This window comes from Rhinoraja longicauda, chromosome 19, assembly GCF_053455715.1.
Source record: "Rhinoraja longicauda isolate Sanriku21f chromosome 19, sRhiLon1.1, whole genome shotgun sequence".
NCBI classification, from domain to species: Eukaryota; Metazoa; Chordata; class Chondrichthyes; order Rajiformes; family Arhynchobatidae; genus Rhinoraja; species Rhinoraja longicauda.
The window spans coordinates 1637477-1662955 of record NC_135971.1 but is presented as its reverse complement, the minus strand read 5'-3'; the positions used below and the strand labels follow the sequence as shown (position 1 = coordinate 1662955).

The following is a 25479-nucleotide window of genomic DNA, read 5'->3' as shown; positions in this document are numbered from 1 at the left end:
TTGGCAAAACGCCGCAGGGAATAAGTACAGAAGGCGCGTGTCTAACAATATGCATAAGTTCAGGGCTGATAGCTTTTACCAGAGTTTTCTCCTTTGTGTTTCATGTTTGGTTTTGCAAAATACTATCATTAAACGCTAGTAGTTTGCAAACTGCTTCAGTTCCAGAAAATTCAGAACATGGCACAACGTTATGCAGGGAATGGACGGGCGTGGATTGTGTGACAGCAGTGAAGAATTGGTCTCCGCATCGCGTTCGGCACAGACATTGTGGGCCGAGGGCCATGTTCCTGTGCTGTACTGTGTTCTATGTTCTATTGTGCACTGAGCCTACGATTACAGTTTCGGCAGAGAAGAGGCAGGAAGATTGCTGTGGTCAATGCCTCGAGATAATATTGTGCTGGGCGTCAGTGAGAAGTCAAGATACAGCGTCCGTTTAATAAACAATACACAATAGACAATAGGAGGAGGCCCTTCGGCCCTTCGAGCCAGCACCGCCATTCAATGTGATCATGGCTGATCATTCTCAATCAGTACCCCGTTCCTGCCATCTCCCCATACCCCCTGACTCCGCTATCCTTAAGAGCTCTATCTAGCTCTCTCTTGAATGCATTCAGAGAATTGGCCTCCACTGCCTTCTGAGGCAGAGAATTCCACAGATTCACAACTCTCTGACTGAAAAAGTTTTCCCTCATCTCAATTCTAAATGGCCTACGCCTTATTCTTAAACCGTGGCCCCTTGTTCTGGACTCCCCCAAGATTGGGAACGTGTTTCCTGCCTCCAACGTGTCCAACCCCTTAATAATCTTATTCATTTCGACAAGATCCCCTCTCATCCTTCTAAATTCCAGTGTCTAGTCGCTTCAGTCTTTCAACATATGACAGTCCCGCCATTCCGGGAATTAGCCTAGTAAACCCAGGGGAACATGATCTAAACCGCGCGACGCTATCCCGGACCGTGGAGCACGGTTCACCCCGCTGACGGGAATATACGGAATAAATTATTGTCCTTTACAAGAAGCAGAAAGCACAACAACATTGTTAAGATTTCTCACGGCAAAGATGTCCAAGTTGCTTGTCTTTGAAAATGGCGGCGCTGAGTTAATTTACCATTCCAAAATTAGGAAGGAAAATAAGAAGATCCAGACAATTTGGTCACTGTTGTTATTAGTTGGGACATTGAAACGCACAGAATAAACGCCTGATGAACATTCCGATTCTCCTGTTACAGAGAAGGTTCGTGGGCGTGGTACCGGAAGGGTTGCTGTTTGAGACAGCCTACGCTGGGCCACCGGTTCAGCCCCGTCCTGATTTTCTGGTCAATTTGATGATTTATATGAGTCCTTTCTCTGGCTGCTATAACCTTACATCTGCTCCCAGGACAAACACCTTCCCTTCAGCTTGAAACCGGATAAATGCTCCACACTAATACTCTTCGCATTGTAAAAGGCATTTGGACCCTTTTATCTCCGCCTGACCTTTGGATTACTATTAGATTTTATCCTGAATCTTTATCTGTACTCTTTGATGAAAGGAGAAATCTTCTCAAACAGCAAAAACAACACGCAGCACCTTTTTCTGGGCGGTGATCGTCCAAAGTCTGGCTTTCTATTTACATTAAAGAGGACTGATAACGATTCAGAGTAAACTCTCAAAGGAATCCAAAGGTCTGGCCGAGACTCAAGGGAGTCCAAAGTCCTTTAACGGCACATTCACAACAGAAGGACCGTGGGGGGAAGGAGTAAGACGACGAGCAGCCAGAGTTGGAAATATGTCGGGACATTTCCGACACCTTTAACTTGTCTCCAATAACTGTGGCCATAACTGCAACATAACTGACCAGCGAGTACATTAGAACAATCTGAAGTTGTGTGCAACTCTGTATAAGTGCCATTTTGGGGATTAAACTGCCTTATGGTGTGACGTAAACAAAATAACAAAAAAGGGGAATCGACAAAGGAGTCTGTGGATGTCGTTTACATGGATGATCAGAAGGATTTTGAAAAGGTGCCACTCGCGAGGCTGCTGAACAAGATTGGAGCTGCTGGCATTAGAGTCAAGGTACCAGCATGGATGGAAGATTGGTTGGCGGGCAGAAGGCAAAGAGTGAGAATAAAGGGGGGCATTTATAGTTGGCTGCCGGCGACTAGTGGTGTTCCACGGGGTCGGATTAGTGGGGGGGGCGCTACTTTACACGTCATGTGTTCATGGGCTGGATGGGAGAATTGATGTATTTGTGGACAAATTTGCAGACGAAACGAAAATAGGTGGAGGGGGCAGTTGCGTAGAGGAAGCATGGAGGCTGCAGAACGGCGAGGACAGGTTGGGAGAGTGGGCAAAGAAGTGGAAAATGTAAAATGAAATGGGTTGCTGAGTTTGACTCTGAGAGTTCACAGTCTAAGATATCCGTCCCCCGCCACTCCCTGGCACTGATAAGGCCAAGCGCAGTAAACTGCTCAGGGACATTTTCTGAAACTACCGGTCTCTCACAACCGATCTCTCCAGTCGGTTCCTGTTTAGCTCCGCTCACCTTTCTCCAGCAGCCGATTCCCGCTGAAACTCCAACCAATCCCAAAGTAGATAATGTTTGGGACTCACCAAACAATGAGAACCTGACTCCTTTAAGTCCAGGCTCAAAACCTGTTACTACTCCCTAGCGTTTGAGGCCCTCTGAGGGGACGCTGTGAACTGTTTATGTATGTGCTGTTATGTTTGTGTGCCATTGTATGTTCGTTCTTAGTACCTGAACTGATTTGCAGCACTTTGGTCAACGTGGGTTGTGTTTAAATGTGCTATACAAATAAAATTGACTTGAATTGACTTTACCGCTGGTCTCCCACTCCCCCCACCCCCCACGGTACGTGAGCACTTACACGTCGGCTGCTGCTGAAAAGTTTCACTTTCACTGTTTATGGAAGGTCGGGTGAAGGTGAGCCTCTCTCGATCGGTGGCGCTTTTCTGCTCCTGTCCTAAACCCAGGGAGGGGCAGCTGTGTTGTCCCAGTGATAGACCAAGGGCAACGAATGTCCTTGTGTTTAATCAGGGCACAACGACCCAAACCTGGACCCGCCCCCCCCCCCCCCCTCCCCTCGGTCATGACTGACCATGGCTGATGCATCCTAGTTGTTGGCCGCTTGCTCCCCACCTCGGCCAGAGCAGCGTCGCTTGTGGCTGAAAGGACAAACGCGGGAGTGACGGTCTCTGTCGCAAAGGTCACAGTTGTGTGTGGTCTCTGGTCTGTTGAAGTTGCTGCGCTCCTTTCTGCGTGCCCGCTTGTCTGCCTGGACCTGCAAAGGAACTACAAAGGAACAGAGTAGGCGACCACCGGGACCAGTGAGTTATTCCGTGCTGCCTCCTGCGGCCAGGTGTGTGTTAGGATGGTCCGCCCTGGAGCTGCGGCTCCCCTCGTTCACTCCGCTTCTTTCACCAATGACTTCAGCCGACTCCTCCGCTCACGGCCGTCCGGCTTTCCCCTCCTACACCGGTCCACATTCGGAGTCTCTCCATTCAAATCCTACCCCCCATCCACCCCTCACCTTCCCCGGCTCCCACAACAACTCCAGCCCCCCGCTGGGCGGAACGGCGGCGCAAAGGTAGAGTTGCTACCTCACGGCGCCAGAGACCCGGGTTCGATCCTGACAACGAATTTGTACATTCTCCCCGCGACCGCCTGGGTTTTCTCCGAGTTCTCCGGTTTCCTCCCACAATCCAAAGTCGTGCAGGTTTGTAGATAATTGGCGTCGGGAAATTTTGTAAATTGTCCATGGTGTGCAGGATCGTGCTAGCGAACTGGGTGATCGCGGGTCGACGCGGACTTGGTGGGCCGAAGGGACTGTTTCCACGCTGTATCTCTGAAGTCTCTCCACTGGACACGGGGTGTGTGGAAGGAACTGAATTTGCTTATTTTCACATTAATGATATTTGGAAACTCTCCGGGAATACTCTTTCTGTCCTGTAACATCACAGTGTCAAACAATGTAAAATGCCCCTGTGCGCTGTTGATTCCGCTATCTTTAAGTCCTCGAACTCTCTCTTGAAAGCATCCAGAGAATTGGCCTCCACTGCCTTCTGAAGCAGAGAATTCCACAGATTCACAACTCGATGGGTGAAAAAGTTTTTCGTCATCTCCGTTCTAAATGGCCTACCCCTTATTCTTAAACTGTGGCCCCTGGTTCTGGATTCCCCCAACATCGGGAACATATTTCGTACCTCTAACGTGTCCAATCCCTTAATAATCCTATATGTTTCAATAAGATCCCCTCGCATCCTTCTAAATTCCAGTGTGTACGTGCCCAGTCCTCCAGTCTTTCAACATACGACAGTCCCGCCATCCCGGGAATTAACCTAGTAAACCTACGCTGCACGCCCTCAATAGCAAGAATATCCTTCCTCAAATTTGGAGACCAAAACTGCATATAATTCTGTAGGTGGGGTCTCACTAGGGCCCTGTACAACCGCAGAATGACCTCTTTGTACCTGTACTCAACTCCTCTTGTTATGAAGGCCAACGTGGCCATTAGCTTTCTTCACTGCCTGCTGTACCTGCATGTTGACTTACATTCCCCGGACACACTGGGTGCAACGTTCATGATTGCAACAACCACTTCAATAATCTTTAAACCGGTCCACTGGCAGATCTTCCCCACGCACTGGAGATACAGACCGGCACCTTCCCGTCACATCCCCTGTAACACCTGGAGCCACTCTGGGATTCTCCTCACACCACAGGCGGCATCTGTCAACAAGGATCCACAGTGCCCAGGCCGTGCCCCCGTCTCACTGCGACCGTCAGACATGAGGTGCAGAGACATGAGGTCCCACACTACCAGGTTCAAATACATCTACTTTCCCACAAATATCAGGTTATTGAACCGATGACAGGGATCTTATCGAAAAAGAATGAGAGGGGATCTTATCGAAACGTATAAGATTATTAAGGGGTTGGACACGCTAGAGGCAGGAAACATGTTCCCAATGTTGGGGGAGTCCAGAACCAGGGGCCACAGTTTAAGAATAAGGGGGAGGCCATTTAGAACTGAGACGAGGAAAAAACTTTTCACTCAGAGAGTTGTGAATCTGTGGAATTCTCTGCCTCAGAAGGCGTGGAGGCCAATTCTCTGAATGCATTCAAGAGAGAGCTAGATAGAGCTCTTAAGGGTAGCAGAGTCAGGGGGTATGGGGAGAAGGCAGGAACGGGGTACTGATTGAGAATGATCAGCCATGATCACATTGAATGGCGGTGCTGGCTCGAAGGGCCGAATGGCCTCCTCCTGCACCTATTGTCTATTGTCTATTGTCTGTTGTGCGTTGTTATATATAATTGGTGTTTTAGTGTACGGGTTGTGTCTCTGTGCCTGTGAAGATGCTGCAAGCGAGATGTTCATTGCCCTGAACCTCGCAGTCATGTGCAGATGATAATAAGGTTGACTTGAGTTCCCGCTCGGACTCTCCTGTTCAGGGGCTGAGTGAGAAATGGAGGCCAGGAATCACAGGTCCAGATCGGATAAAACAGGGGGAGAAAGAAACAAGAGCAAACGAGGGAGCAGACACCCGGGAGACAATAGACAATAGACAATAGACAATAGACAACAGGTGCAGGAGTAGGCCATTCAGCCCTTCGAGCCAGCACCGTCATTCAATGCGATCATGGCTGATCACTCTCAATCAGTACCCCGTTCCTGCCTTCTCCCCATACCCCCTCACTCCGCTATCCTTAAGAACTCTATCCAGCTCTCTCTTGAAAGCATCCAACGAACTGGCCTCCACTGCCTTCTGAGGCAGATAATGCCACACCTTCACCACTCTCTGACTGAAAAAGTTATTCCTCATCTCCGTTCTAAATGGCCTACCCCTTATTCTTAAACTGAGACGTCGTTCACTTTTTATTTCACTGGCAAATATCATCTCACCCCCTGATTATTTTTATTGTTCCGACATATTTTGACTTCAGAATCCATTTTCTGTCCTTTGACAGGTTTGATGGCCGTGGCGACTGAAGAAATTCCCGAGAGAAGGTTCGTCCCGGCCCCCGTGACAGGAGACTCAATGAGCAGATTCTAAAGGGAGCCGGGGTCTCGGTGCGGGGACTGGAGTCCTTTGGCCACCGGTTGTCATTGGCCACCCGGCACAAGGTGTGACCTTTCAGCCCCTGGTCAGCAGTAAGTGGGGGTGGTGGACACCGGCGGCGGGGAGGGAGGGGGAGGGGGAGATCACAGCTTCCCGTCTATCACGGGTCTACACTTACACTTTTCTCCCTCTCTCTCCCCTCATCCTTCAGGCACTGGCCCCTCTACTGGGATGGGAGTGTTTCACTGCGCTGTGTTGCTACTGCACGGGATCCTCACCTCAGCCCACGGTAATAACCACAACATCTTGTCTGATTGATATTTCTTTATCTCGTGGAGGGGGCTTCATGGAGTCAGAAGATTCATATAACAAATACCAAAAGGGAACATATTACCCCAGTATTACATTCCCTCCATTGACTTCCTGTATGATTCAGGGTAGACTACTATAAGGTCCTCCTTATTGTCTATAAAGCCCTAAATGGATTGGGAGCAGCATATCTTACAGAGTCCCTCCTTCCGCATGCCCCTACTAGAGCGCTCAGGTCTGTTGATGCCGGCCTGTTAGCCTTTCTACTTCTTCTTGCGTTTGAGGAGGCAGAAGTTATGAAGCTGCTTCTGCTTCTGCTGTCTCTGTTTGTTGTCGTTCGCCTGACTGAGGTCAGTTGATAGGGCTCACCACGGGGAGGTCGACAATGTGAGCCCCGTTCAATGCCGCAGCAGTAAGAACATTGGGGAAGCAGCCTTTTTCTGCTCCGCCCCCAAGCTGTAGAATAGACGACCCAGGGCCATGAGAGACGCCCACTCAGTTGAGGATTTTAAACGGCAGTTAACACAACATATCTTTTTAATCAAGCTGATTTTACCCCGTTTGTCTTACACTCTTAATTTTGCATTTTACATTTTATATTTTGATGTAAATCTGTGTTTTGTATGCTATTAACAGCCTATGTCTTCACTGTTTTTAAATTGTATTTTTGTTTAGACATGTGTTTGTTTTTGTGGAAAGCACTTTGGGCTGCATTCAAATGTATGAAAAGCGCCAGATAAATAAAAGTTATTATTATTATTATTATTATTATTATTATTATTATTATTATTATTATTATTATTATTATTATTATTATTATTATTATTATTATTATTATTATTATTATTATTATTATTATTATTATTATTATTATTATTATTATTATTATTATTATTATTATTATTATTATTATTATTATTATTATTATTATTATTATTATTATTATTATTATCCACCCATTTTAATGCAGTTGTCCACATCACTTAATACGATCAGGTGCGAGGTTCTTGCTCCCTCTGTGGGCGACGATGGGGACTGCAGGAGCAGGAGGCAACCACATTTTCATGGATAATCAGGACAGCAGGAGAAGCAGAGAATGGGTGCCAGTGGGGTTTTTTCTCTCTGGTTGGCAAGACGGAAGGCATGGTGTACCACGGGGATTGGTGTTGAGACCCCAACGTTATATAAAACATAAATGGTGAACAGCTCGTGAAAATGTTCATATCCTGGGTTCATCTCTGGATCATAAGGTCACAAGATCATACGTGATAGGAGCAGATTAAGGTCATTGCGCCCATCGTCTGCTCCGCCATTCACTGAGCCCCCCCCCCACCTCCTTCCTAAATTTGAGCCGTCAAACGCTCATCACATGTTAACCAGAACCAAGGGTCACAGCTTAAGGATAAGGAGGAAGTCTTTTAGGACCGAGATGAGAAAACATTTTTTCACACAGAGAGTGGTGAGTCTGTGGAATTCTCTGCCACAGAAGGTAGTTGAGGCCAGTTCATTGGCTATATTTAAGAGGGAGTTAGATGTGGCCCTTGTGGCTAAAGGGATCAGGGGGTATGGAGAGAAGGCAGGTACAGGTTACTGAGCTGGATGATCAGCAATGATCATATTGAATGGCAGTGCAGGCTCGAAGGGCCGAATGGCCTACTCCTGCTCCTATTTTCTATGTTTAACCCACTCTTTCCTGAGATCATTCTGAGATGCCACTTCTGGACTCTCTCCAGAGCCAGCACACTCTTTCTCTGTTATGGTGCCCAAAATTGCTCACAATTCCCCAAATGCGACCTGACCAGCGCCCTCGAGAGCCTCAGCATTACATCCCTGTCTTTGTATTCAAGCCCTCATGAAATAAATGCTGTTGGTCTTTGTGCGCACAGAACGATGCAACTTTCCTGATGTTAATTTTGTTTTCTATTTTTACATGATTGATTCCTTAAATAATTATGTTTTCAATTATTTGCATTGATCCCCAGGTGAATTTGCCGTAATTGTACCGGGCGACGGTGGTTTTGCAGCCACTGTAGGTGGAGATGCGGTGTTGGAATGTCAGCTTGTGCCAGATATATTGACCAGCGACATGGAGGTGCAGTGGAGGAAGTCAGGTCTGGCCTCGCCAGTCCTCGTGTACAGACATGGACAAAGTGACGCCCTCGCTCAACACCAGGATTACAGAGCAAGGGCCCAACTGTTTAAAGATGAACTGGCCAAAGGGAACATTTCCCTCAGAATAATGAACGTAAGGAGGCTTGATGAAGGGGAATATACATGTTCAGTTACAGACAGATCTGGGTATAAAGCATCTCCAGCTCAACTGCGAGTTCAAGGTGAGTAAGTAAATGCATTGATATTATTAACTTTATAGGAATGTTTACTTTAGAGATTCAGCGCGGAAACAGGCCCTTCGGCCCAACACACCGACCAGCGATGCTGGCACATTAACACTATCCGACACACACTATCGACAATTTACACATACACCAAGCCAAATAATCTACAAACCTCTACGTCTTTGGAGTGTAGGAGGAAACCAAAGAACTCGGAGAAAACCCACGCAGGTCACGGGGAGAACGTGCAAACTCCTAACAGACAACACCCGTAGTCAGGATCTCCTTTCCACCACACTCTCCAGGGCCCAATCATTTACCATGTAACCCCCACCTGGATTTATTTACCGAAATGCTGAAAACACTCAGCAGGTCAGGCAGCGACTGGGGAGAGAGAAGCAGAGTTGATGTTTCAGCTCAAAGACTTTTCATTGGAACTAGAAATAATTGTAAATTGTATAAGTATTGTTGCAAGAGGGTTTGGCACCTTGAACAAAATGCTGACTGGTCCAAGTTGCTATTCTTCCTGACTATTGTTATTTCTACATCTGTCACTGATGCAGGTTTGGGGAGTAAGCCCCGGATTCAGTTGCTAGGATACCAGGGAGATGGAATCCAGCTCGTGTGTAAATCCGGTGGATGGTATCCTGGACCAGAGATGGTGTGGATCGGCGACGATGGACGGGTTTTAACACAAGCTGAAACAAGATACCATGAAGACACGGAAGGGCTTATAAATGTGGACAGCCAGGTGACTGTAACGAAGCAGTCAACGAACAAGTTCAAGTGTGTTGTTGGGAACAGACGATTCAACTTAAAACATGAGGCAATCGTTAAGATATCAGGTTTGTAAACGTTTCTGTTTGATCATTGAAGTATGAAGAGATTTACATTCCATTGAAACCCCGACTGCCCAGAATGTTCACTGAGGTATTCACATGTTTCTCACTGACGGTTCAGCCACATCTCACTTCTGTGGGGAAATTATCCCTGATTTTTAAAGAATGTTTCCTGTTTGAGCCGATCCTGCTGCTTTACTGCCTTTTAAATCTGCATCATAATTTATTCTTAATTGTTAACTGTATGTTTGTGTTGTCATTTGTGAGCGGAGCACCAAGGCACATTCCTTGTATGTGCACATACTTGGCCAATAAACGTATTCATTCATTCATCTGCATGAAAGGCCAACTGAGTCCAAAACTTATCCAAACGGGTTAGACATCGACACAAACTCTTTTAAATCCCTGACGCTCTCCTGAAAAGTCTTAAATGGACAAACCATGGGGACTGCCAGAACATTGTCACGCACGGCCCTGTCACATTGACCACATGGGAACTATTGACGGCACTAGGACTGGGATGAAGGTTCTACTGATGGAGCCATCATGGTCCGATTACAAAGCAGAACCGTGAAGGGAACGGTGTCTGGATGACTACCCGAGACATGTGGAAATTGGCACCGGGCGAATGGGGTCATGCAGTTACCACATGGGTCCACAATCATTGTGGGGGAAATGGGCTCCAAGTCGTCAGGCAGTGGTCCCAGTGCGGGGGAAAGAGGGATCAGTTCCATTGGGTTGGGTTCACTTGAATCACCGTGACACCAGCGTCTGAGTGAATCACAAGACTGTGAATGTAGATGAAGCTTTGATCTGAATAGTTGTGGGGACGCGGTATAAACAGAAGCGTCACCTCTAACGTTGTCTTTTCATGACTAGCCCGAATTGAAGGCTCTCTGTCCCAGTCTACAAGGGTAACCCATGAGTATCTAATTGCCCATCACTGTAAACCTCCATCCAGTCGCTGCTCTGCCCGCTGGGAGAGCGAGGTGCCACGTGTGCGTGTCGGGATGCACCACATTGCAAACCGCTGCTGCCACCCCATGGAAGGGAGGACCAACAATCTGTGGCGTTGACCGGCATGGACCATGTTGGGGCATCATCTAGACCAAGTGGCTGGCTCCTCCCACCCGTCCCAAAATTCATCCTTGGGAATTACATTAAAACTTAAATTTGTAGCCCAAGTGAGGATATATATTGTTACAGATATATACAGTATATATGCTGATACATAAACTGATATGTACATATATATATATATATATATATATATATATATATATATATATATATATGACTCACAAAATGCTGGAGTAATTCTGCAGGTCAGGCAGCATCTCAGGAGAGAAGGAATGGGTGACGTTTCGGGTCGAGTCCCTTCGTCAGACTGATGTATATATATACACATATACTGATGTCACGGCGGCGGTTGCTGGGGCAGCTGTGACGTGTGTGTGTGCGCGCGCGCGCGTGTGTGTGTGTGTGAGAGCGTGTGTGAGTGTGTGAGTGTGAGTGTCTGAGAGTGTGCGTGTGTGAGTGTGCGTGTGTGAGTGTGTGAGTGTGCGTATGCGTGTGTGTGTGTGTGTGCGTGTGTGTGTGTGTGTGTGTGTGTGTGTGTGTGTGTGCGTTTGTGTGTGTGTGTGTGTGTGCGTGTGTGTGTGCGCGCGCGTGAGTGTGTGAGTGTGCGTATGCGTGTGTGTGTGTGTGCGTGTGTGTGTGTGTGTGTGTGTGTGTGTGTGCGTTTGTGTGTGTGTGTGTGTGTGTGTGCGCGCGCGCGTGTGTGCGCGCGTGTGTGTGTGTGTGTGTGTGTGTGTGTGTGAGACACTGTCACTGTCTGATTCACTGTCTTCACTCTGCAGATGAGATCTTCCCTGCTGGCGTTCCTGACTGGGCCCTGCCGCTAGTCCTCACCATTTGTCTTCTCATTGCCGCCAACGGTGCTGTGTTTTATTGGAACGTGAAACAAAACAGACGCATTAAAGGTGCGTTAAACAACAGCGTGAGATGCGGGTCAGGAAATCCCTGATTCCCAGTGTAGGTTCAGTGGGAAACCAGAGCACTCTCCGCGGGCTCTGACCTTCCAGTGGTAATTGTTGCCTCTGGGCCTGGATAGAGTATCAGTGGCCCAGGAGGTGGGGTAATGGGGTAAACGGGCAGATGTGACATCTATGTGCGCACGTGGAACTTCCCTCATTGTGCTGCACTTATTTCCATCCTTGTTTGGATTGCCCCCTGACTCTGATGTTCATTGTCTCTGATGCTCACTGTTCCAATGTAACACTGGTTTCTCCTTCCAGAGCTGGAACGGCGCAAATCCATCGTAGAACTTGGTAAGAATTTAGTATAGAAATATTCACAAAAGAGAGGGAATGGCGACACGGTGGCGCTGCTGGTAGAATTGATATCTCACAGCGCCAGAGACATGGGTTCGATCCTGACCTCGGGTGCTGTCTGTGTGGAGTTTGCATGTTCTCCCTGTGACCGGTTTCCTCCGGTTTCCTCCCACATCCCGAAGACGTGCGGGTTTGGGCGTTAATTTCAGTAATGCCGATGGAGTACAGGCCCCAATCAGCATCACTGGTGCCGAAGTGCAAGTGGTTGTGAGCCTCATGTATCTCGGTGTTAATATTCCCACTGATCTGTTGTGGATCAGGCAGAGTGAAGCAACAACCAAGATGCCACCCAATGTCTACTTGCTCAGGAGACTGAGGAAATTCAGCATGTCCAGCCGAGATCACAAGAAATTGCTGATAGATGTAGATGTAGCCCAGCCCATCACACACACCACACTCCCCACCATTGTAGATGTAGCCCAGTCCCCCACACACCACACTCCCCACCATTGTAGATGTAACCCAGTCCATCACAAAGACCACACTCCCCACCATTGTAGATGTAGCCCAGTCCCCCACACACACCACACTCCCCACCATTGTAGATGTAGCCCAGTCCCCCACACACACCCCACTCCCCACCATTGTAGATGTAGCCAAGTCCATCACAAAGACCACACTCCCCACCATTATAGATGTATCCAAGTCCATCACAAAGACCACACTCCCCGCCATAGTAGATGTGGGGATATCATCTGTCCTATAACATGGTGGACAGAACTGAACACAATATTCTAAATGCGGTCTCACCACGCCTTGTACAACTGCAACATGATCTCCCAACTTCTATACTCAATACGCTGACTGATAAAGGCTAATGTGCGAAAAGCCTTTTTGACCGCCTTATCTACCTGCGACTCCACCTTCAGGGAACCATGCACCTGCACTCCTAGATCCCTCTGCTCTACAACATACCCCAGAAGCCTACCATTTACGGTGTAGGTCCTGCCTTGTTAGATGTCCCAAAATGCAAATCCTCACACTTCTCTGTATTAAATTCCATCAACCATTCCTCCGCCCACCTGGCCAATCGTTCCAGATCCTGCTGCAATTTTTCTCACCAATCTTCACTATCTGCAAAACCACTAGCTTTTGTAAATCAGCCAACATTGCCATATATGTTCTGATCCGAATCATTGCTGTAAATGACAAACAGTAACAGGCCCAGCACCGAACCCTGAGGCACACCACTAGTCACAGGCCTCCAGTCTGAGAAACAACCTTCCACCATCACCCTCTGCTTCCTTCCATGGAGCCAGTTTGCTACCCATTCAGCTATCTCTCATCGGATCCCATGCGATCTAACCTTCCAGAGCAGCCTACCGTGCGGCACCTTGTCGAATGCCTTACTGAAATCCATGGATACAACATCTACAGCTCTGCCCTCATCAACCATTTCGGTCAAAAATCTCAATCCGATTTGTGTGTGTGAGAGAGAGAGGGGGAAAGAGGGGGAGAGGGGTGAAGAGAGAGGGGGGAGAGAGGTGGGGGAACGAGACAGGGACGGAGGGAGAGAGGGGGAGAGGGAGAGAGAGGGAGTGAGAGCGAGAGGGGGGAGTGAGTGTGAGAGGGGGAGAGAGAAAGACGGAGAGAGAGGGTGGGAGGGAGAGGGGAGAGAGAGGGGAGAGAGGTGGGGGAGAGAGAGAGGGAGGGAGGGAGAGAGAGAGAGAGAGAGAGGGAGTGGGAGAGAGAGGGGGAGTGAGAGTGAGAGGGGGAGAGAGAGAGACGGAGAGAGCGAATGAGGGTGGGAGTGAGAGGGGGAGAGAGAGCGGGGTGAGAGGAGGGGAAATAGAGAGGGAGGGATGGAGAGAGGGGGAGAGAGAGAGAGAAGGGGAGAGAGGTAGAGGGAGGGTAGAGAGAGAGAGGGGGAGTGGAGGGGGGAGAGAGATGGTGGGAGAGAGATGGTGGGAGGGGGAGGGTGGGAGAGAGGGGGGAGAGTTGAGAGGGGGAGAGGAGAGAGAGAGGGGTGGCCATAGAGGGGGGAGAAAAAGAGGGGCGGATTAGATTCCAGAGAGGTTTCTTCAGTCTTGTTTGTTGCTTCTGTTTCCAGAGTGGAAGAGGATACGTGGCCACCAAGGTAAGACATTGGTTTACGCGTGTGTGTGTGTGTGTGTGTGTGTGTGTGTGTGTGTGTGTGTGTGTGTGTGTGTGTGTGTGTGTGTGTGTGTGTGTGTGTGTGTGTGTGTGTGTGTGTGTGTGTGTGTGTGTGTGTGTGTGTGTGTGTGTGTGTGTGTGAATAGACAATAGACGCAGGAGGAGGCCATCCGGCCCTTCGAGCCAGCACCGCCATTCAATGTGATCATGGCTGATCATTCTCAATCAGCACCCCGTTCCTGCCTTCTCCCCATACACCCTGACTCCGCTATCCTTAAGAGCTCTATCCAGCTCTCTCTTGAATGCATTCAGAGAATTGGCCTCCACTGCCTTCTGAGGCAGAGAATTCCACAGATTCACAACTCTCTGACTGAAAAAGTTTTTCCTCGTCTCAGTTCTATGTATGTTTATAAGTGTGTGTGTGTGTGTGTGTGTGTGTGTGTGTGTGTGCGCGTGCGTGTGCGTGTGCGTGTGCGTGAGTGTGTGCGTGTGCGTGTGCATGTGTATGTGCGTGTGGTGATGATATTGAGATTACCCGTCTGAGAGCACAAAACTTAAGTCAAGACTTTAAGTCTTATCTGTTATAAACACCTACAAGTGTTCTCGCTATAAGGGGGTTACACTGCATCAACCTTTATCTCCAACACTAACTTATTTCACTGCTGTGCCCACTGCTGAAGGGGTTAGGTGTCAATAATCACTATTCACAGCCGCGGGTCGTCCCTCCCAACCAACGGGCGGTCACTTCCAGCTAACGACGCAGAATAAACAAAGTTATAGTTTTAAATGAAGCACGTTTAATTCTGAGGAGTAATTTTAACGGAGGTCATAGTTTACAAAGGATTTCCAAAACACAAGTATAATTCTAACAATTGAGGATAACGTACCAATGAGCAGCCGAGGAACAAGCAGTCCATCAGTTATCATGGGTGACTTTAATCTACATATATTTTGGGCCAACTAAATTGGTAACAACACAGAGGAGGAGGATTTCATAGAATGTGTACGGGATGGTTTTCTAAGCTAATATGTAGAGGAACCAACTGGAGGGCAGACCGTCATAGACTGGGTATTGTCATGAGGAAGGATTCCTAATTTGAGGAAGGACATTCTTGCTATTGAGGGAGTGCAGCGTAGGTTCACCAGGTTAATTCCGGGATGGCGGGACTGACATATGATGAAAGAATGGGTCGACTGGGCCTGTATTCACTGGAATTTAGAAGGATGAGATGGGGATCTTATAGAAACATATACAATTCTTAAGGGATTGGACAGGCTAGATACAGAAAAAAATGTTCCGCATGTTGGGGGAGTCCAGAACCAGGGATTACATTTTAAGAATAAGGGGGTCGGCCATTTGGGACTGAGATAAGCAAAAACATTTTCACCCAGAGAGTTGTGAATCTGTGGAATTCTCTGCCACAGAAGGCAGTGGAGGCCAATTCACTGGATGTTTTCAAGAGAGAGTTAGATAGAGCTCTGAGGGCTAACGGAATCAAGGGACATGGGGAGAAAGCAGGAACGGGGTACAGATTCTGGATGATCAACCATGATCATATTGAATGGCGGTGCTGGCTCGAAGGGCTGAATGAAAATTTCTGTTTCTATGATTAGATTCCTAACTTGCTGAACAACAAACATCTTGAAACCCGGGCAGTTACTGTGCTAAAAATCTGAGTTTAGCAAAAAGCATTTGGACCTGAGGAGTGAACAAGCCTTTGGCTTGGAAAGTGAATATCCATCGGTGTGCGTGTGTTCGTGTGCGTGTGTATGTGTGCGTGTCTGTGCATGTGTGTGTCTATGTATCTGTGTGTGTGTGTGCATAAGTGTGTGTGTGTATGTGTGCATACGTGTGTGAGTGTATGTATGTGTGTCTGTATGTGTGTTGTGTGTGTGTCTATGTATGTGTGTGTGTATGTGTGTATGTGTGTGAGTCTGTGAATAAGTGTGCGTGTGTATTTGTTTGTGTGAATGTGTTTATTTCACAAAATGCTGGAGTAACTCAGCAGGTCAGACTGAAGAAGGGTCTCGATCCAAAACGTCACACATTCCTTCTCTCCTGAGATGCTGCCTGACCTGCTGAGTTACTCCAGCATTTTGTGAAATAAATACCTTCGATTTGTACCAGCATCTGCAGTTATTTTCTTACACTGCTGTGTGAATGTGTTTATGAGTGTGCGTGTGTGTATATGTTTGTATATGTGTGTGTGTGTGTGTGTGTGTGTGTTTATGTGTGCGTGTTTGTGTGTGTGTTTGTGTGTGTGTGTGTGTGTCTACGTACGCGTGTGTGTGTGTGTGTGTGTGTCTGTGTGTGTGTGAGTCTGTGAATGAGTGTGCGTGTGTATATGTTTGTGTCTGTGTATGTCGGTGTGTGAATGTGTTTATGATAGTGCGTGTGTGTATATGTTTGTCTATGTGTGACTGTGTGTGTGTGCATATGTACAAACGCGCACACACACGCGCACACATATACACATGTTTATGTATGTTACGAGTATTTTGCTGCACCTTTGTACCGGGGGAGCAGAGGGGAGCATGAGAATGAAGCAGCGTCCCGACCTGAACGTGTTCTGTCATTTCCTTACACATGTGCTGCCTGACCCACAGACTTCCTCCAGCAGTTTATTTTTTATTTCTCACCGTTCACCCGGTTCCCCTCCACTTCCACGCTGATTAGGAAACGCCGGGAAACATGTTTTTGTCCGTGGGATGTTGGCGGGCGGGAAATCCGCCTGAACCACCACCCCCGGCATCACATCCCAGGTACCACACCGTGGAAAATACTTGCCCCGCACATATCCTTTAATCTTTGCCCCTCTCACCTTGAAGCCATGCCGTCTCGTATTTCGCCCTGGGTTCCGACTGTCCCCTCGTTCTATGCCTGTCATAATTTTAACAAATTCACTCACAACAACCTCTTCTGACAACTCGTTCCATATACCCATCATCCTTTGTGTAAAAGAGTTCCCTCTCAGGTTACTATTAAATCTCCCCCCCCCCTGACTTTAAACCTATGGTTGTTGATTCCCCTACTCTGGAGAAGAGACTGTGCTTTTACCCGATATATTCCTCTCACGATAACGTACATCTCTATAAGATCACCGCTCATCCTCCTGCACTACGAGGAATAAAGTCCTAGCCTCCTCTCGTCCGAGCAACATCCTCGTAAATCTTATCTGTAGCCTTTACAAACTGACAGCATATTTCCTGTAACATGGTGCCCAGAACTGAACACAATGTGGCATCACCAACGTCTCATATATCCACAACGTGACATCCCAACTTCGATACTCAATACTCTGATTGATGGAGACCATTGTGCCGAAACCTTATATGAACACACTATCTACCCGTGACTCCACTTTCAAGGAACTATGTTACTGCTTTCCTATATTAATTTTGTATCTAACCCTGTATTTAATACCATCAACCATTCCTCAGCCCACCTGCCCAACCGAACAAGATCCTGCTGCAATTTTTGACAACCATCTTCACTATCCACAATACCGCCCACTTTTGTGTCACCTGCAAACTTGCTAATCATGCCATGTACATTCTCATCCAGATCACTGATATAAGCACGGAACCGTGAGGCACGACACTGGTCACAGGCCTCCAGTCCGAAAAACAACCTTCGCTCATCACCCTCTGCTTCCCTCCATGACGCCAATTTTCTATCCAATGTGCTCCAACCTCCCTCCGGTTCTACATTTCTCACCACATCTTTAATTCTTATCAGAATCCATCATTCTCATCCCTTTGGCTTCAGCACATCACCTCCAGCCTCGGTTTCCATCTCCACCCTTCTCTCCCGCCACCTGATCGTTCTACCAATCCCCCCCACTCACCTGAACCCACCTGTCTTGCTCCACTACCTCCCCTCACCTACACACAGATGCTATTCTGCACAACTTATACACGCAAAGAGAGAGCATTACGAGTTTTGCCCGGTGTATACACACCGATGAGCCAAAACATTATGACAACTGACAGGTGATGTGAATAACATTGATTATCTTGTTACAATGGTGGGATACATTAGGTAGTGTATGTACGCGTGTGTGTATGTACAAAAAACACAGACAGGCACACTCTCACACACTCTAACACACACACACACACACACACACTCACACACTCTAACACACACTCACTCATACAGACACACACTCTCACACACACACAGAAATACTCCCTCACACACACGCACACTCGCATACACACACACACACACACATGTGCACACACTCATAAACACACACACACACATACATACAGACACTCACACACACTCTAACACACACTCACACACACACACTCTCACACACACACTCACTCACACACTCTCACACACACACACAGAAATACTCCCTCACACACACGCACTCGCATACACACTAACACACACATGTGCACACATACCCATGAACACACACACACACACATACATACAGACACTCGCACACACTCTAACACACACTCTCACACACACACACTCTCACACACACTCACACACACTCACACACACACTCTCACACACACACACTCTCACACACACTCACACACACTCACACACACATATATAAACAGAGTACAGTATTTTGCTGCACCTCTTTGTACCGGGGGAGCAGAGGGGAGCATGAGAATGAAGCAGCGTCCCGACCTGAACGTGTTCTGTCATTTCCTTACACATGTGCTGCCTGACCCGCCGACTTCCTCCAGCAGTTTGTTTTTATTTCTCACCGTTCACCCGGTTCCCCTCCACTTCCGCCCTGATTAGGAAACGCCGGGAAACATGTTTTTGTCCGTGGGATGTTGGCGGGGGGGCGGGAAATCCCCGGGATATCGTCCAGTTGTCCGCCCGCCTGTGCCCGAGGCCGAGCGGCCTCTCCCCCGGTCCCGGGGCCGCGCTGCCCGAGTCTCCCCCCGACCCCCCCCCCCCCGGGACTCTCTGATTCTCTGCTTCTCCCCCCAGTCTCCGTCACCCTGGATGCGGAAACAGCGCATCCGCGGCTCGAGGTGTCTGAGGATCGGAAGAGGGTGAGACGGACCCGGACCCGGAGGAGTCTCCCTGACACCGGGAAGAGGTTTACACACTGGCGGTGTGTGCTGGGATCGGAGGGATTCACATCGGGGAGACATTACTGGGAGGTTGATGTGGCTGGGAGTCGGGGCTGGAGTCTGGGAGTCGCCGCAGAGTCTGTGGAGAGGGGACGGGTCACACTGACCCCGGAGACTGCAGTCTGGAGCATCAGGCGGCGGTATGACGAGTTTGATGCACTCACCTCCCCTCCATCCCCTCTCCCCGCCCGTCCCATCCCCCGGAGGGTGGGAGTTTATCTCAGTTACGAGTCCGGGACAGTTTCATTTTACGACGCGGACACCCAGTCCCATCTCCACACCTTCACTGGGAACAAATTCACGGAGAAACTTTATCCTTTCTTCTGGACTTGGGATGAAGACGAGTGGATGAGAATCTGCTCCCGTTCCGCTCCGGGTGTGTAAAAGATAAGCAAACGCCGGGTCTTTGGGATGTGGGGTGGGAGAGAGGGAGGGTGGGGGGATGGGGAGGGGGAGAGGGGGGGGGGGGGAGGTGGGGAGGCAGAGCACCCACATTAAACCCACAGACTCACAGGTAGTATGTGCACCCCACATGTTTCCAAGGTCAGGCCGTGCACGCCATTCACAAGAAAAAGATACCTGCACTAATTAATAATCTATCTATGTCTCTGCTTTAGAAATATCCATTTCTGTGGCCTCCACTGCATTCTGTGGCAAATAATTCCAACGATTCACCACATATATAACATATAACATATCACAACTACAGCATGGAAACAGGCCTGTCCGGCCCTACCAGTCCACGCCGACCATTCTCCCTGACCTAGTCTCATCTACCTGCACTCAGACCATAACCTTCTAATCCCCTCTTATCCATATACCTATCCAATTTACTCTTAAATAATAAAATCGAGCCAGCCTCCACCACTTCCACCGGAAGCCCATTCCATACAGCCACAACCCTCTGAGTAAAGAAGTTCCCCCTCATGTTACCCCTAAACCTTTGTCCCTCAATTCTGAAGCTATGTCCCCTTGTTGGAATCTTCCCCACTCTCAAAGGGAAAAGCCTACCCACGTCAACTCTGTCCGTCCCTCTCAAAATTTTAAAAACCTCTATCAAGTCCCCCCTCAACCTTCTACGCTCCAAAGAATAAAGACCCAACCTGTTCAACCTCTCTCTGTAGCCTAAGTGCTGAAACCCAGGCAACATTCTAGTAAATCTCCTCTGTACCCTCTCCATTTTGTCGACATCCTTCCTATAACTTGGCGACCAGAACTGCACACCATACTCCAGATTCGGCCTCACCAATGCCCTGTACAATTTCAACATTACATCCCAACTTCTATACTCGATGCTCTGATTTATAAAGGCAAGCATACCAAACGCCTTCTTCACCACCCTATCCACATGAGATTCCACCTTCAGGGAACAATGCACAGTTATTCCCAGATCCCTCTGTTCCACTGTATTCCTCAATTCCCTACCATTTACCCTGTACGTCCTATTTTGATTTGTCCTACCAAAATGCAGCACATCACACTTATCAGCATTAAACTCCATCTGCCATCTTTCAGCCCACCCTTCCAAAAGGCCCAAGTCTCTCTGTAGACTTTGAAAATCTACCTCACTATCAACTACTCCACCTATCTTAGTATCATCTGCATATTTACTAATCCAATTTGCCACACCATCATCCAGATCATTAATGTAAATGACAAACAACAGTGGACCCAACACAGATCCTTGGGGCACTCCACTAGACACTGGCCTCCAACCTGACATACAATTGTCAACCGTTACCCTCTGGTATCTCCCATTCAGCCATTGTTGAATCCATCTTGCAACCTCACTATTAATACCCAATGATTTAACCTTCTTAATCAACCTTCCATGTGGAACCTTGTCAAATGCCTTACTGAAGTCCATATAGACAACATCCACAGCCTTGCCCTTATCAATTTCCCTGGTAACCTCTTCAAAAAATTCAAGAAGATTAGTCAAACATGACCTTCCAGGCACAAATCCATGTTGACTGTTTCTAATCAGGCCTTGATTATCCAAATAATTATATATATTGTCCCTAAGTATCTTTTCCATTAATTTTCCCACCACAGACGTCAAACTAATAGGTCTATAATTGCTAGGTTTACTTTTAGAACCTTTTTTAAACAAAGGCACAACATGCGCAATGCGCCAATCTTCCGGCACCATCCCTGTTTCTAATGACGTTTGAAATATTTCCGTCATAGCCCCTGCTATTTCTGCACTAACTTCCCTCAATGTCCTAGGGAATATCCTATCAGGACCTGGAGACTTATCCACTTTTATATTCTTCAAAAGTGTCCGTACCTCCTCTTCTTTAATCCTCCTAATTTCCATCACTACTCTACTTGTTTCGCTTACCTCACATAATTCAATATCCTTCTCCTCGGTAAATACCGAAGAAAAGAAATTGTTTAATATCTCCCCCATTTCTTCCGGCTCAGCACATAGCTGTCCACTCTGACTCTCTAATGGACCAATTTTATCCCTCACTATCCTTTTGCTATTGACATATCTGTAGAACCCCTTGGGGTTTACTTTTACATTACTTGCCAAAGCAGCCTCATATCTTTTTTTCGCTTTTCTAATTTCCTTTTGAAGATTCCTTTTACATTCTTTATATTCCTCAAGAACCTCATTTACTCCCTGCCGCTTATATTTATTGTATATCTCCCTCTTTTTCCGAACCAAGTGTCCAATTTCCCTGGAAAACCACGGCTCTTTCAAATTATTATTCTTTCCTTTCCACCGAACAGGGACATAAAGACTCTGTACTCTCAAAATTTCACCTTTAAATATCCTCCATTTCTCTATTATATCCTTTTCATAAAACAACAATTTCCATTTCACTCCTTTTAAATCCTTTCTCATCTCCTCAAAATTAGCCTTTCTCCAATCCAAAATCTCAACCCTTGGTCCAGATTTGACCTTCTCCATAATTATATTGAAACTAATGGCATTGTGATCACTAGACCCAAAGTGTTCCTCAACACATACCTCTGTCACCTGACCCGTCTCATTTCCTAACAGGAGGTCCAACACTGCCCCTTCTCTGGTAGGCACCTCTACGTATTGCTGCAAAAAACTATCCTGCACACATTTTACAAACTCCAAACCATCCAGCCCTTTAACAGAATGTGATTCCCAGTCTATATACGGAAAATTGAAATCACCCACAATCACCACTCTGTGCTTACTACTAATATCTGCTATCTCCTAACATATTTGCTCTTCCAATTCTCGTTCCCTATTTGGCGGTCTATAATGCACCCCTATAAGTGTTGCTAAACCTTTCTCATTTCTGAGTTCCACCCAAACAGCCTCCTTAATCGAGCCTTCTAGTCTGTCCTGCCAAAGCACTGCTGTGATATCCTCCCTGACAAGCAATGCAACACCCCCACCTCTTGCCCCTCCGATTCTATCACATCTGAAACAATGAAATCCTGGAATATTTAATTGCCAATCGCAACCCTCCTGCAACCATGTTTCACTGATCGCCACAACATCATACTTCCAGATGTCAATCCAGGCTCTAAGCTCATCCACCTTTCTTACAATGCTCCTAGCATTAAAATATACACATTTAAGGGACCCATCATTTCTTATTCTCAGTTTATTTCTTTTCCCTTCTTTCTCTCCTACATATTGGGTCTGAGTGTTTCCCTTTTCTGCCTCCTGCCTCACACACTGCCTATTAGCTATCTGTGTTTGAGTCCCTCCCCCCAACCGTACTAGTTTAAAGTCTCCGCAGTTATTTTAGCAAATCTCCCCTCGGGTTCAGATGCAACCCGTCCTTTTTGTACAGGTCATACTTCCCCCAGAAGAAGTCCCAATGATCCAGAAACTTGAAACCCTGCTCCCTGCACCAGTTCCTCAGCCACGTATTTATCCTCCACCTCACTCCATTCCTATTCTCACTATCGCGTGGCACAGGCAGTAAGCCTGAGATTATTACTTTGGAAGTCCTTTTTTTTAACTCTCTTCCTGGCCCCCTGAATTCTCCTTTCAGGACCTCTTCCGTTATCCTACCTATATTGTTGGTACCTATATGTACCACGACCTCCGGCTCCTCTCCCTCCCCTTTCAGGATATCCTGGACACATTCAGACACATCCCGGACACCGGCACCAGGGAGGCAAACCACCATCCGGGTCTCCCGACTGCGTCCACAGAAACGCCTATCTGACCCCCTCACTATAGAGTCCCCTATTACTACTGCTCTCCTCTTCCTTTCCCTACCCTTCTGAGCAACAGGGCCGGACTCCTTGCCAGAGGCCCGGGCACCGTCGTTGCCCCCAGGTAGGCTGTCCCCCCCAACAGTACTTAAACAGGAGTACTTATTTCCAAGGGGTACAGCCACCGGGGTACTCCCTAGTCCCTGCCTCTGTTCCTTGCCCCCCCTAACAGTGACCCACTTGTCTACCTCCCGTGGTCTAGGAGTGACCACCTCTCTGTAACTCCTATCTATAACCTCCTCACTCTCCCTGATCAGACGGAGGTCATCAATCTGCCGCTCCAGGTTCCTAATACGGTCCCTTAGGAGCCCCATCTCGTCACACCTGGCACAGATGTGGATGTCTGGAAGACTATCAGACTCCCAGATTCCCCACATCCGACACCCAGAACAAAAAACTGCCCTGGCAGTCATACTCTCCAAACAAAGCCCCGCGCTCGGTTACTAAACCTACCGCCCGGCCGCTACTCCAACCGCTCCAACCGCCCACCCAAAAGAACTGACTAACTAAATAAAGGGGAATAGATTGGGTGAATGCACACTTTCACCCAGAGTTGGGAAATCAAAAACCAGAGGGCAGAGGATTAAGTCGAGAGGGGAAAGATTTAATGGGCAACCTGTTCACACAGAGGGCGGTGGGTTTATGGTTTACCTAAAACGACATGTAAAATATATTTGGACAGGTACATGGATTGGAAAGGTTTAGTGGGATATGGGGCAAACGCAGGCAAACGGGACTAGTGGAGAGGGGGTAGTTTGGCCAGCAGACGCAAGCTGGGCCGAAGGGCCTGTTTCCTTGCTGCGTGACTCTACGACTCTCGGACGCAGTGTGAGGTTGTGGATTCTGAGATGAGGGTCTTGAATCTAAATAAACAAAACTGGAATGGGGTGGGGAAAACAAAAGGACAAGGTGAGAGGAACTGGTTGATTGATTAGCAAAAGCTTACACTGCCGGAGAGCGTCGTCAAACGACAACTGTAGACAATAGACAATAGGTGCAGGAGGAGGCCATTCGGCCCTTCGAGCCAACACCACCATTCAATGTGATCATGGCTGATCATTCTCAATCAGTACCCCGTTCCTGCCTTCTCCCCATACCCCCCGACTCCGCTATCCTTAAGAGCTCTATCTAGCTCTCTCTTGAATGCATTCAGAGAATTGGCCTCCACTGCCTTCTGAGGCAGAGAATTCCACAGATTCACAACTCTCTGACTGAAAAAGTTTTTCCTCATCTCAGTTCTAAATGGCTTACTCCTTATTCTTAAAATGTGTGGCCCCTGGTTCTGGACTCCCCCAACATTGGGAACATGTTTCCTGCCTCTAACGTGTCCAACCCCTTAATAATCTTATACGTTTCGATAGGATCCCCTCTCATCCATCTAAATTCCAGTGTATACAAGCCTAGTCGCTCCAGTCTTTCAACATACGACAATCCCGCCATTCCGGGAATATCATATTTTACACCGTGACAGAACTCGGACAATACTCAGCCGCGGAGTTGTTTTTTTTAATAAAAGACTTTATTAAACGTTAAGTTAAAAGTGAAACATTACAAACTGCAGCGGAGCCACAGAGAGGTGGGTGGGGTGGGGGGGGGGGGGGTTGGGGGGTAGGGGGGGGTGGGGGAGATTGGGAGGTGGGGTGGGGTTGTTGGATTGGGGGGGGTGGGGTGGGGTGGGGTGTCTGCATCGCCTTCGAGTCACAGACTAAAGCCCGGCATGTGCAAGTTACAGCCGCGATTGACGGCGTTTTGACCGGCGTTGGCGTCGCACCCCGGACAACTTCCTGGGGCACCAGTGGGGGAGGGGGTGGGGGTAGAGAGAAACCCCGGGGCACAGGAGTGGGGGTGACACGCCCTGAGGAGGGGGGGGAGGGGAGGGGCTGTGTAGGGGATGGTGGAATAGGGGGGGGTAGAAGAGGGGGTGGGTCGTGGAGGATGGGTGAGTGAGCGGGTCGGGGAGGATTTTGGGGATGAAAGGGGGGGTAGAGGAGTTTGGGAATGGGTGGGGAGAGGGTGGGTGGGGTGCGGGGGGGGTAGAACAGGGGGTGGGGGGTCGTGGGGGGAGCGTTGGGTGCGGGTCAATGGAGATGGGGGCGAGAGGAGTTTGGG

The 25479-nt window shown here is 48.1% G+C and overlaps 2 protein-coding genes across 2 annotated transcripts in view; one reads left to right on the top strand and one right to left on the bottom strand.

Moving 5' to 3' along the window:
• The window catches only part of LOC144602578 (uncharacterized), a 54693-nt gene extending 51699 nt beyond the window's left edge, over positions 1-2994 (bottom strand). The window contains exon 1 of the mRNA XM_078415706.1: positions 2871-2994. The gene's annotated coding sequence lies outside the window, so the exon portion shown is untranslated. The remainder of the gene's footprint in view (positions 1-2870) is intronic.
• On the top strand, positions 1726-19565 carry LOC144603003 (butyrophilin subfamily 1 member A1-like). The gene is made up of 9 exons (XM_078416130.1): positions 1726-2058; positions 5972-6155; positions 6275-6352; positions 8355-8705; positions 9269-9550; positions 11404-11526; positions 11842-11874; positions 13988-14014; positions 19007-19565. The coding sequence occupies exons 3-9, from the start codon at positions 6295-6297 to the stop codon at positions 19534-19536; spliced, it is 1404 nt and encodes a 467-aa protein (XP_078272256.1). The 5' UTR covers positions 1726-2058; positions 5972-6155; positions 6275-6294; the 3' UTR covers positions 19537-19565.
• Positions 19566-25479: the final 5914 nt, after the last annotated feature.